General features: G+C 35.2%; 3 protein-coding genes across 13 annotated transcripts in view; all 3 read left to right on the top strand.

The window, feature by feature from the left end:
- The first annotated feature begins 195 nt into the window (after positions 1-195).
- LOC128873369 (spermatogenesis-defective protein 39 homolog) lies at positions 196-2,324 on the top strand. 2 transcript variants are annotated; one of them, XM_054116914.1, is made up of 9 exons: positions 196-425; positions 508-664; positions 799-980; positions 1,061-1,197; positions 1,268-1,295; positions 1,360-1,504; positions 1,577-1,815; positions 1,882-2,058; positions 2,134-2,324. In XM_054116914.1, the coding sequence occupies exons 1-9, from the start codon at positions 351-353 to the stop codon at positions 2,257-2,259; spliced, it is 1,266 nt and encodes a 421-aa protein (XP_053972889.1). In that variant the 5' UTR covers positions 196-350; the 3' UTR covers positions 2,260-2,324. The 2 variants fall into 2 exon arrangements, with proteins under 2 accessions (XP_053972889.1, XP_053972890.1); XM_054116915.1 differs by lacking the exon at positions 196-425 and having other exon boundaries at positions 526-668.
- Positions 2,325-2,575: 251 nt separating this feature from the next.
- LOC128873370 (microtubule-associated protein RP/EB family member 1) lies at positions 2,576-8,569 on the top strand. Of its 5 annotated transcripts, none has more exons than XM_054116916.1 (7): positions 2,579-2,826; positions 3,467-3,759; positions 5,329-5,560; positions 5,905-5,961; positions 6,564-6,658; positions 6,734-6,883; positions 6,961-8,569. In XM_054116916.1, exons 2-7 carry the CDS (start codon positions 3,493-3,495, stop codon positions 7,024-7,026), a joined length of 867 nt encoding a protein of 288 aa, XP_053972891.1. In that variant the 5' UTR covers positions 2,579-2,826; positions 3,467-3,492; the 3' UTR covers positions 7,027-8,569. The 5 variants fall into 5 exon arrangements, with proteins under 5 accessions (XP_053972894.1, XP_053972891.1, XP_053972895.1 ...); XM_054116917.1 differs by lacking the exon at positions 2,579-2,826 and adding an exon at positions 2,834-3,057; XM_054116918.1 differs by lacking the exon at positions 2,579-2,826 and adding an exon at positions 3,140-3,379.
- A 302-nt stretch (positions 8,570-8,871) lies between these two features.
- LOC128873367 (uncharacterized) overlaps positions 8,872-10,349 on the top strand; it is a 7,067-nt gene continuing 5,589 nt past the window's right edge. Inside the window, exon 1 of one of the 6 annotated variants that reach the window (XM_054116909.1) lies at positions 8,872-9,187. The gene's annotated coding sequence lies outside the window, so the exon portion shown is untranslated. Of the gene's footprint in view, positions 9,198-9,423; positions 9,610-9,924; positions 9,946-10,349 lie in introns of those variants that run through there. The other 5 variants (XM_054116906.1, XM_054116911.1, XM_054116905.1 and 2 more) reach the window with 5 other exon arrangements.

Genomic DNA, 10,349 nt, shown 5'->3' with positions numbered 1-10,349 from the left:
CCGCATGAAAGGGGTACCTCTGCGCCTACGAGATGATAACCGAACCGTCAAACACCGTCGACATTTTTGCGCAGAAAATTATGGTTCAGAATCGTGTTAGCTACCTTCCACTTCCGGTTCTTACAGGAGTTCTGGGACACCCTGTATACATACCGTCGAAAAATTAGTTCAGTCTATTCACCGTTAGATGGTTGTGTCCATCAATCGCGTACTCTAACCTTCTGTGATCGCATGTCGAGTAAGGCTCGACAAATTGTAAAAATTCTATTCGATCGAAACAATATTCATTATTTGAAGATCTCGTATAATAAATGCATAAGTGAATTAATCATTTGTACAGTATTATAAGTATGAACTCTGCTAAAGATGACGAGGATTTTTGGTACAGCAGTGAAAAACGATCATTCTGTTTTGAAAATAACGAGGTTAGGTTATGAAATTAATTCGATTACTACTAAGTGCATATACTTTTATTATCAGAAAATGAGTTAATATCATACAATACAGGTGGACCAATTGTTTGGAGTGTCAAAGACTGATACGGATAAACTATGGGCTGGTATTTCCAATGCTTCAACATCGGAGGCAGCATTAAAAACTGCAGATGATTATCAACCATTGAAGCCTGTGCTGTCCGTTATATCGGAGAAAACACTTTCCTGCAGTATGTCAGTAAATTCGTATACAAACTAATGCATGCGATGGTTGAAGGAGTTTCTGCTTTCATTAGTAGTATCAATCGTTGACTGCATAATAATAAAAATGTATAAGTTGCGTAAAACATTTTATGTTCTGTAGTTCTGGCAATGGATAAATTACAAAATCTTCAATCGGAAACAACAGGTATGCAGTCAGATATAACACTTAGAAAGATTTTACTCGGTCAGCCATATTCACTAGAACAATATAAATCGCTTGCCTCTAAAACTGGCTTATTGGATGCTGCTATAACAAGTGGAGATGGAAACGCAATTTTGATAGTAATATCTATTATTTTTATAACTTTTGAAATACATATGGTAAGTTTATTTTCTATGTATATACAAAAATAATGTTTCAGATTATTCTATATCTTACAAAAACTCTTAAAAGATCTTTGGTACAAAGAATATTAGCTGAAAAACCAGATGCTGTACATGTATATATACGATATCTTTCAACGAGATTACAGATGAATGAAATTACAGATATTTTAACGTATGTACTATTAGATGCATTCTCATAAAATTTATTTCTTTATTTTTCTAACAATTCACAATTTTTACAGAATGCTAGGACAATCTATGGACGCTGCGGTAAGTTTTCATCAAACATAAACTTTTACATCGATCAATATTACAATATCATGCTCCATTTTAGATGAAAACTTTACATATTATTATGAAAAATACTCGAGATCCTGATAGACTGTTGAATAAACTTCGAAATAGTTATAAAACACAATTTTCAACGTTAACTGATTGTAATGAAGCTTCGTTTGTTCGTTCCTACATAAAACTACTTGGTAAAATATTGTCTTTCTGAACATAGTAACAGTTTATTTAGATATTAAATTCAGTTGTGTTAACATTATTAGAATGGCAAATGGCAACAAAAATAGATGGCAATGAACAAATAGAATTAAATTCCTCTGTTCTCGATTGTTTGCGACACGCATGCAAAAGTCATTGGAATTTACAAGAAGGATCTTTAATGTCTCCTACAACATTATCTCAGCAACATAATATATCTCCTAGACAGTACCAGAAAGTTGCGTTAGAAGTTAGAGCATCGGTCGGTGAATGGGATGACGTTGATCGATTACTTCTTACAAAGGTAACCCAATATTTATTTTAAATTGTTTTTATCGATAAATTATTAATAACAATATCTAATTGCTAGGGCTGGCTAGGAAGTAAAAAGTTGCAAATTCATCTACCCGTCGAAGATGTATTAAAAATATTGCACAAAAATGACGCACCGTCCGATATTCTTGAAAGGTATTTAAAATTTATTGACAATACAGAAAGACGATTAGAATTGGCGAAACTCATGCATTGCTTTAGAATAGCCATTGATGTAAGTATTGACATATTCAACTAAATATTTATAATAGATTGAATTCATTGGTCTTATATTCTTTTCATTGTTTAGATTCTTGTACAGCAAGCAGATCGTGCTGCGTTAATAGAGTATAAAACTAAATTGCAACAACAATCAGAGGAATATTTCTATGCGGAAAGTGCATTGCGTTTACCATCGGTCAAATGGAGAAATTAAAATTAATTTTATCGATTGTATTATTTTTAAATATTTATTATGAATAAAGAATAATAGTACATTTACACTAGTGGATATTCATTTATATTCCAACCTAGTAGATTTAGATGACATTTTCTTTCTATTTTTGATTCTCCCAATAGGTGTTGGGAGGTGTATGGTGTAAAAACTAAAAAGTGATGACTGAACTGATCCCTGATCATGTCGAAAGTAGACGTCTAGTGAGTGCGTCGCTCCTCTGTTCGCTCACCGTAGCGCTCAGTAAGGTTCGCTCACCGTAGCGCTCAGTAAGGTTCGCTCACCGGTAAAGCCTAGTGGTTTCTAGTAATATGGATCATGGATCGGGATCAGTTGTCTGAGTGGAATGCACCCAAAGATTTGATCTCCTCCATTAACGGATATCGGGAATTCTTCAATTTTGAACGTATCTCAGAGGAACGAACTTGGATACCGGCGGCTGAAATCTTTAAAGTGTGGTTGTGTTCGTTTGTTAATTTCTTTGACAAACGCGTAAAAGTGTTGTTGCTACGCAGTCAATTCGGTGAAATAGCCTCTATCGAGTACACGGTAAAAATAAATTACTCAGGAAGATAAGTGTGAGAGGAAAATTTGTATAGAAGTCCCTGAATTTCTCGATAAAATCTAGTGCGGTACATGTGTACTGTCCAATCGTTGCTGGAGAAACCGTTATTAGAAGTTTCCGTTGTATGCGCATTTGAACGATCTAGTGTACATACATTTGTCATCTGCGTGCGGGAACCACTCCCGATTGGTGTTACGGTGTTTTCACGTTATTTGGTAAATTATTATAGATGTATTTGAAGATTTAGAGAAATTCCAAGAGACTTTCGATACATTCTTAAGATCTAAATCAGTGGCTGGTGTTACATTTCGAAGAAATATATGCGATTCGAAGTCGTGGCACGTCGCAGAAAGAGTCCCGAATATGTCGACGGAGAGTGTTTCGGGCCAAAAAAGTGAATGGAATGTTGTTCCTTTTGTGTCTGCTATAAAATTAACCGTTTAAGGGACACTGTATGATTGTTTTATAATTAATCGATCAATTTGTTACACGAGCCACTGTGTTTCTAACGGACTTTAGAACCGATCAATTCTACATGTAACATATATGTTTCATTCTATCAATGCACTGATAACACGTTATACAGGAGGACGCTATTTAACTTGTAGATTTATTATGTTTCAGCCGTTTACTAAAAGAAGGCTAGCAATATGGCTGTCAACGTCTATGCAACAAATGTTACAACGGAGAATCTGAGTCGACACGATATGTTAGCCTGGGTGAATGATTGTTTGCAATCATCATTCAACAAGATCGAAGAGTTATGTACCGGTGCTGTTTACTGTCAATTTATGGATATGCTTTTCCCTGGTAGTGTACCTTTGAAGAGAGTTAAATTCAAAACTAACCTCGAGCACGAATACATACAGAATTTCAAAATTCTTCAAGGAGGTTTCAAAAAGATGAATGTAGATAAGGTAAGCGAGAAAGATATTAATGCGATTTATTTAAGATAGAGATCGTATAAAATTTTAGGTATACAATTTTGTTGTTAATTGGTAAATATAGGAATAACAATTTAAAATATTTATTACAAGTATTATTTGAACGATTTTTGTCTGAAAATATTTATTTCAATCGCCGTTATACAATTCATTTGCATTTATCGTTATGATTGAATTATTGGTATACATGTACGCATATATATTTCTCAGACAAGGAAATAAGAAACGGTTTAAGCCCCTATTATTTATATTTACATTATGAATTGCTTATTTAAAAATGATGTATTATGTAGTTCAGCAACAAATATAGTTTCAAATGTGCGTTAATGAAATGAGACACTAATGTCAAGGTAAGCCTGAGTAACGAGAGAAGATATCATGTCGATATGTGGAATCATGTTGCCCTACGGAAAACAGTTTTGTTATACGACTTGCGATATGCAGGAAATTGTAATCTTATTATTATGAAAATGGTTCAGGTAATACCAGTGGATAAATTGGTAAAAGGCCGCTTTCAAGACAATTTTGAATTCCTACAATGGTTCAAGAAATTCTTTGATGCGAATTACGATGGCCGCGACTACGATGCTTACGAGGCACGTGGTTGTATACCATTGGGTTCTGGTGTTGATGGAACGCATAATTTATCGAACCCTCAGTTGGTACCTTTACCTCCTCAAACAAAGCAGCCACAAATGCAACAAAAGCATATACAACAACGTAACATTGTCCCTCGCCAACAGCAGGGTATAGCAATATCGTGTCAATTTAATAGTGTTGCTTTTTGCATGCTATTATCATTATTTATAGAGATCTACAAATCACTTAACTATGCTGCATAAATGATCATTCTGGCTGTGTATATTTGCACTTTACATATAAAGCATCTAGATATTTTAGGGGGTAATTGTTGTAAAGTAGAAAGCACTTTCTGCTTTTGCAATTTTAATCACATAAATGTACAGATACTTACACGATTTTAAATCATCCGAGAGCACAGTATTTTTCTTGACATACTATTTATCTATTTTAAGTTTAAGTAGACTTTTACGTTTTACTTTTGCATTATGTTTAGTTATGCAACACCGAATGTTGTATATGTTTTAAATATAATAAACGGTATTTACTTTTTATACGAACAGAAGAGACAGGAATACAAAAAAACGTTCTAAAACACTTATTTACTATAGAAGTAGAATGCTATCATGACTGTTTGTTATTTTTATCAGTCTATAAATACACTTGAGCAGGGAGTAACAGATCGTCTTAAGGGTATAGAACAGACTGAATTTTCTTTAATCTTTATATAGACATATGAAATTGAAATATTATAAAGTATCATAATTACATAACATGAATTTTTAAACTTCGTTTTCTCTTTCACTTTTTTTTTTCAGTACTTATTTCGATTATAAATCATATTATCGGTTGCGAAATATTAAATATTTGTTTACTACTTGAATCTTTATTTTTATCGTATTTTACTAATTTTTTGTTTATTTTATTATTTTGTTCCACATGCTTTTTGCTAATCATTTGCAGATTGTTCCAATTGATAGGCTGGTGAAAGGCAGATTCCAAGACAACTTCGAATTTTTGCAATGGTTCAAGAAATTCTTTGATGTAAACTACTCCAGAACAGAACCATACGATGCACTTGCTATGCGAGGAGGAGAGCCCATGGGTAGTGGTGGAAGTAATGCATCGCACGGCACTAACGTAAAACGCGCCACACCACGCGATGCAAATTCGCCTAAATCAGCTGCTCGTATTGGTACATTATTTCACAACTTTTTCTTCTTTGTTTTATTTGAAATTACACCACTAAACATAATGCAAAAATTTATTAAAGATAATTGAGATTTAAAAATAATCACATACTTAACATTGGCTTTCCGCTAATCGATCAATAAGTCGGTCTCTTTTAATTATACAAAAACAATAATTTAGAAGTAAATTTAGAAGTAAAATTAGTAAATTTATTTGGTAAAGTTATATATTGGATTGTTAAATGTTAATGTTTTCTGTTTTGCTGAAGCATTATTAATTTAAATTGTACACACGGAAAAATAATAGACTTGCGAGTCCTAATAATGTAAGGAAAAAATTTCACTTCAGGTGAGGGAACTGCGCCTCCTGCACTTGCAGCTAGTACCAAGTCTATAAGCCATAATAGTAATTATTTTTTTTAAAATGTTTTTATGCTCGTTTTCCTTACTTTTTTCTTTTTCATTATTGAGAAGTTTAAAGGAGGGTAGCCATCCAAAAAAAGTCTCTCAAAAACTGTAGTGTTCTCTACTAAAATATTAACAAATTATTTTAATCTTTTCGAAAGAAACATAATTTTGGTTGTTCATCCTTCGTTTAACTACTCAAATGATCATGTACGATTCAGTAGTATTCATTCCCTTTGATTGTTGCATGAAGTATCACAATAATCCCGAATTTATTGCAAGTTAAACAAAAATTTGTTTAAAAAATTGTAATAGTTAATTTTATTTGTTTGATTTTCACATATATTACGCATAAATATGTCGATGCACGCTTCCTGACTGTTATGCTTCCATTTAGCATACTTGCACTGCTTGTATAAGTGTCTATAGTCTATATAGTATTAATTTTATATAAAAGTAGATTTGCAACTAAGTAATTATAGTCCTTTTATGAATTATACGTAATACCTATGTAAATATAGTAAATATCATTTTGCATTTTTAAAAATAATAACGAAATATGTATAGAGAACGTAGAATAATATATTTAACTTTTAAATTCAGTTAACAAAGTTGTTCCAACCCATCGCCCACAAGTGAAAACAGCGGCAATTGGAAATCGTGGAGATCCTGGAAAAGTTGAAGAGCTCAGTGCACAGGTATAGCAAGAGTGACAAGTTGCGATCGGATCAACGGTGCGATACTTTTACGTTAACAAGTATAATTTAATTTAGGTGATGGAGTTAAAAATGTCACTCGAAGGATTGGAGAAGGAAAGAGATTTCTATTTCGGTAAATTACGCGATATCGAAGTTATGTGCCAAGATTGTGATAATCCTCCGCCAATAATAAATAAAATCTTAGAAGTCCTTTATGCAACGGAGGTATGTTTGTATATGAAACAACCATTTGAGATTCTTTTTTACGAATCATTCATGTTACTACTTTTACTTTCACGTAGGAAGGATTTGCACCACCTGAAGAATTAGGGGACGGACTCGAGCCCGATGATACGGAAGAATATTAACTTCTCTTTTTGTACAATCATTATAAAAAGAATAACAGCAAATTGTCCAAGTGCGTTTCAGTTTACTATGTTTGTGAGCCAGTATCAGTACCCTTTGCATAATTAATAAGCTACTTTGTATAGCTATTTAAGCATTTACGCCTTCATTTTGTTACAAAGTTCACCGAGTTCATAGAGATTCGTACGTAATTAGGATAGAGATACGTCGAATAATGCACTCGTATAAGTTGTACTCTACAGGAAGTAATTGTTAAGAACGAAACAGAGTTAGTAATTTACATATTCTCATAGTTCTTTATCGTATTACAATAATGGTAGAGCTTCGAACATCGACAAGTCTCGAAATACTAAGACAAAAAAAAAAAAAATTATCGATGCAGATATTTAACGATCATCTGGGTCTAGTTTGTTATACAGTGATTTTATGTTAACTATGTTCATTAACGTGTGGATGTTTTTGTTTGTATATGCACTACGTTTTTATCGGTAAATAGGGCAATCGATCTCGTTGGTTTGTCCTTTCGTACCTCGCGTAATTCTCCGAAACATAGATCTTCTATCATGCATATTTAGTGCTGTTCAACTCGTTCAAGCCATTTACCTCGTGCAATTATGCAACATGAAAGATGTACGTAACTGATTGTAAAGAATATTAATTTTGTCAACCGTAGAACGAAAGAATGATGTATATTAAAGCTGATACGAAACGCATTAAAATTGAATTTCACAAGTTTTATAAATATTTCTCATCTTCGATTTTATGTATGTCTTCACTTTAAACGCATAATTATAAACTTGCAAATGCAACAAAAAATGGCAACTGAAAATTTTTAATGTACATTTCTTCGAAATAGAATACAAATATAATAATTCACTTCGGTTCCCGGCATTAATTTTTGGAGATGCAACAGATAGTCTTATGGTTCGTTGAATTTTAATCGATGCGTGAGTTTATTTGCATATTATTGGTTGCGCGCGAAAGAGTGGTACTGCCATCTTTGCATCTCCATGGTCCGTCTTTCAAGATAAGAATGGCCTTAAACAGCGATAACATTGAGATTACAGAGAAAACTTGAATTATTAGAGCAAACGCAAAGTATATCCGGATCCTCCGATAAGTACGTTGCAAAATCGCGAAGCAACGGAGCGCTTCGCTTTGGAAAATTTGTAAAATTATGTAGCCAGAGTGTATGAGAAACAACGAGCGAAAGTAATTTGGCGCGTAAGCGACCTGTATGCACATATCTGCTATGTGTGTATGGCTGGTGTACCTCTCGAAATCGTCAGTTCACTTACAAAGACAAATTATGTATCGATTTTAGGTTTTTAAGAATCGGATTAACTATAAGGAACGCGGCGAATATTGTTACTATCGTTTGAGTAGGACGCGAATCGCGCTACGAACGGCTGGTAACGACGGAAGATGACACTTTAACTTGCGCTACGCCATTGGTCTATATGTGCGTATTCACTGATCATTGCGCGAACGTGCTTCAAAATTGAAACTTTATTGGTGAGGTAATACACGTTTAATAGAATTCAATATCGTATCTGTCATTTCTTTACCTAATTCTGTTCCGTTCAACTTCCCAAGCGACAAAATAGATATAATTAAAAATACCTTTCGTTTTATTTCACTGAGAGGGTATTCTTTGCGGTCAATAACAACTGAAAAAGTAAAAACCGGCGCTTTAAAAGCATAGGGTTAGCAATATCCGATGCGTAGCACACACATAGGCTCGTATACATATATTCAGATAAGAGTGTCTTACTCGCTTCGACAACTGATCTCCAATTACAATTGCATCGTAGCGGAACGGACAAATTATTCGATCGACGTCCGCGCGCGTACCGCCGCGCAAACAGTTGAACGCGCGCGGTGTTTTAGAATGCGGCCAAAAATCAGAGAAGAGAACAGATTCAAAGGCGTCGCTTGGTGGCCATGAACGTGCGCGATCGCGAAGTAACCACGGAGATACGGTGCCGGGGAAGAGTTCGCTGATCTACGCGTCTCCTCTGTCAGTCGTTCCAGCGACCATCAGTTGACCAGAAATCTCCATTACGCGTTCGCTAGAGGATCATCGTTTTCCTCGGACCGCGGGTAGGATCGTCCTTCGAGGATCCCGAGGACACGGGATCAATCTGTCGATTCTCAGACCAAGTGAGACGAGGTGAGACTCTAACAAGCTTTAGAGCAGCTAGCCTTAGGAGCGTATAGGGTTCATATTAAATCAAGTACGATATATATATATTTTTTTATGGGGTCCTAAACGTATCGCTACCCTAACTGTTTCGCTGTTCTACCTGTATTTGTACACGATTCTCCGCGATCGGAGAGGAGCGTTACGTTTTCAGTCCGAGTAACGTTATATTCCGAGCAGTTATGTAATGTGATTTTTGCGATCCCGATCTGTGGTTTTCTTCACCCAGCACGGGGTGCGTGCGTCAGTCGATACCAGTTATTCGTCGATCGTGTTCGGACGACCGGTGCGGCGCCGGCGAGTTCATAGTTCGTACGGCTTCGCGAGGCGCGGTTCGATAAAGTCTCGATCGCGTTAGGCTTTGCGCTAGTAGCTTCGACTCGTAAGTAGTCTTATTCTGGCTATTCTTCGTTTCCTTTCGATCAAGAGCAATTACCTCTATTAATAGTGGCCGCGATCTCGGCGTCGCTTGTACCGACAATCAAAGAGTCCAAAGGAAAACGATCATAGTCCATTGTATAATAATAATTTACAGATGCTAATCTCAGTTCTTTAACGACTAAAAAAACGATGAAATATCGTTGAATGAAAGAATGGAAAGAATGAATGAACTGTTTTTTACGTGGTCGGTAAACACTCGCGTTATATCTACGTATGTATACTGAAAAGTCGAAACGCGAAACCAGTCGCCGAGTGTCAGATTACTGGATGTGTTGAGGTAACAAACGATAGGACTCTAGGGAGTGCGCTGCCTTAAAAACGTCACCGATGTAGCAAATAATTCTGTTGATTTCGTTAAACGCTTCAGAAACCAAATTTTCTGATTATGTATGTATATTATCTTACGAATGTCTTCGAGCAAAATAGTCGTGAGATTACTTTTAAGGTCGCAGCGTTGGTTGGTGGCACGTGGGAATTGATAAATGTTGCTAAACGTTGCCTTCTACTATTACTCCCACTGCTATTCCCAAACTTTCAATCGGTTGCAATTAGTTATCAAACGGTAAATAATTGTGGTAGAAGCCATATTTTCAAAATCGTTGACCGTTACTTGTTGGTATGTTATGTATACGTATATGTTATCATTTTGAAGTTACTATGAGTCGATTTTGATCGAAAGTA

The sequence above is a fragment of the Hylaeus volcanicus genome, chromosome 3 (assembly GCF_026283585.1).
Source record: "Hylaeus volcanicus isolate JK05 chromosome 3, UHH_iyHylVolc1.0_haploid, whole genome shotgun sequence".
NCBI classification, from domain to species: domain Eukaryota; kingdom Metazoa; phylum Arthropoda; class Insecta; order Hymenoptera; family Colletidae; genus Hylaeus; species Hylaeus volcanicus.
Note: the sequence above shows the minus strand (reverse complement) of the source record. Positions and strands in the feature narration are given on the sequence as shown.

What these genes read in the sequence shown, in the direction of transcription:
- LOC128873370 (XM_054116916.1), top strand. Translation starts at nt 3,493, where the DNA reads ATGGCTGTCAACGTCTATGCAACAAATGTTACAACGGAGAATCTGAGT. An exon ending in AAAAGATGAATGTAGATAAG is followed by an intron (nt 3,760 to 5,328) that starts GTAAGCGAGAAA and finishes AATCATTTGCAG; the next exon opens with ATTGTTCCAATTGATAGGCT. An exon ending in TTGAAGAGCTCAGTGCACAG is followed by an intron (nt 6,659 to 6,733) that starts GTATAGCAAGAG and finishes AATTTAATTTAG; the next exon opens with GTGATGGAGTTAAAAATGTC.
- LOC128873369 (XM_054116914.1), top strand. Translation starts at nt 351, where the DNA reads ATGAACTCTGCTAAAGATGACGAGGATTTTTGGTACAGCAGTGAAAAA. An exon ending in ATGGAAACGCAATTTTGATA is followed by an intron (nt 981 to 1,060) that starts GTAATATCTATT and finishes ATAATGTTTCAG; the next exon opens with ATTATTCTATATCTTACAAA. An exon ending in TTCCTACATAAAACTACTTG is followed by an intron (nt 1,505 to 1,576) that starts GTAAAATATTGT and finishes TAACATTATTAG; the next exon opens with AATGGCAAATGGCAACAAAA.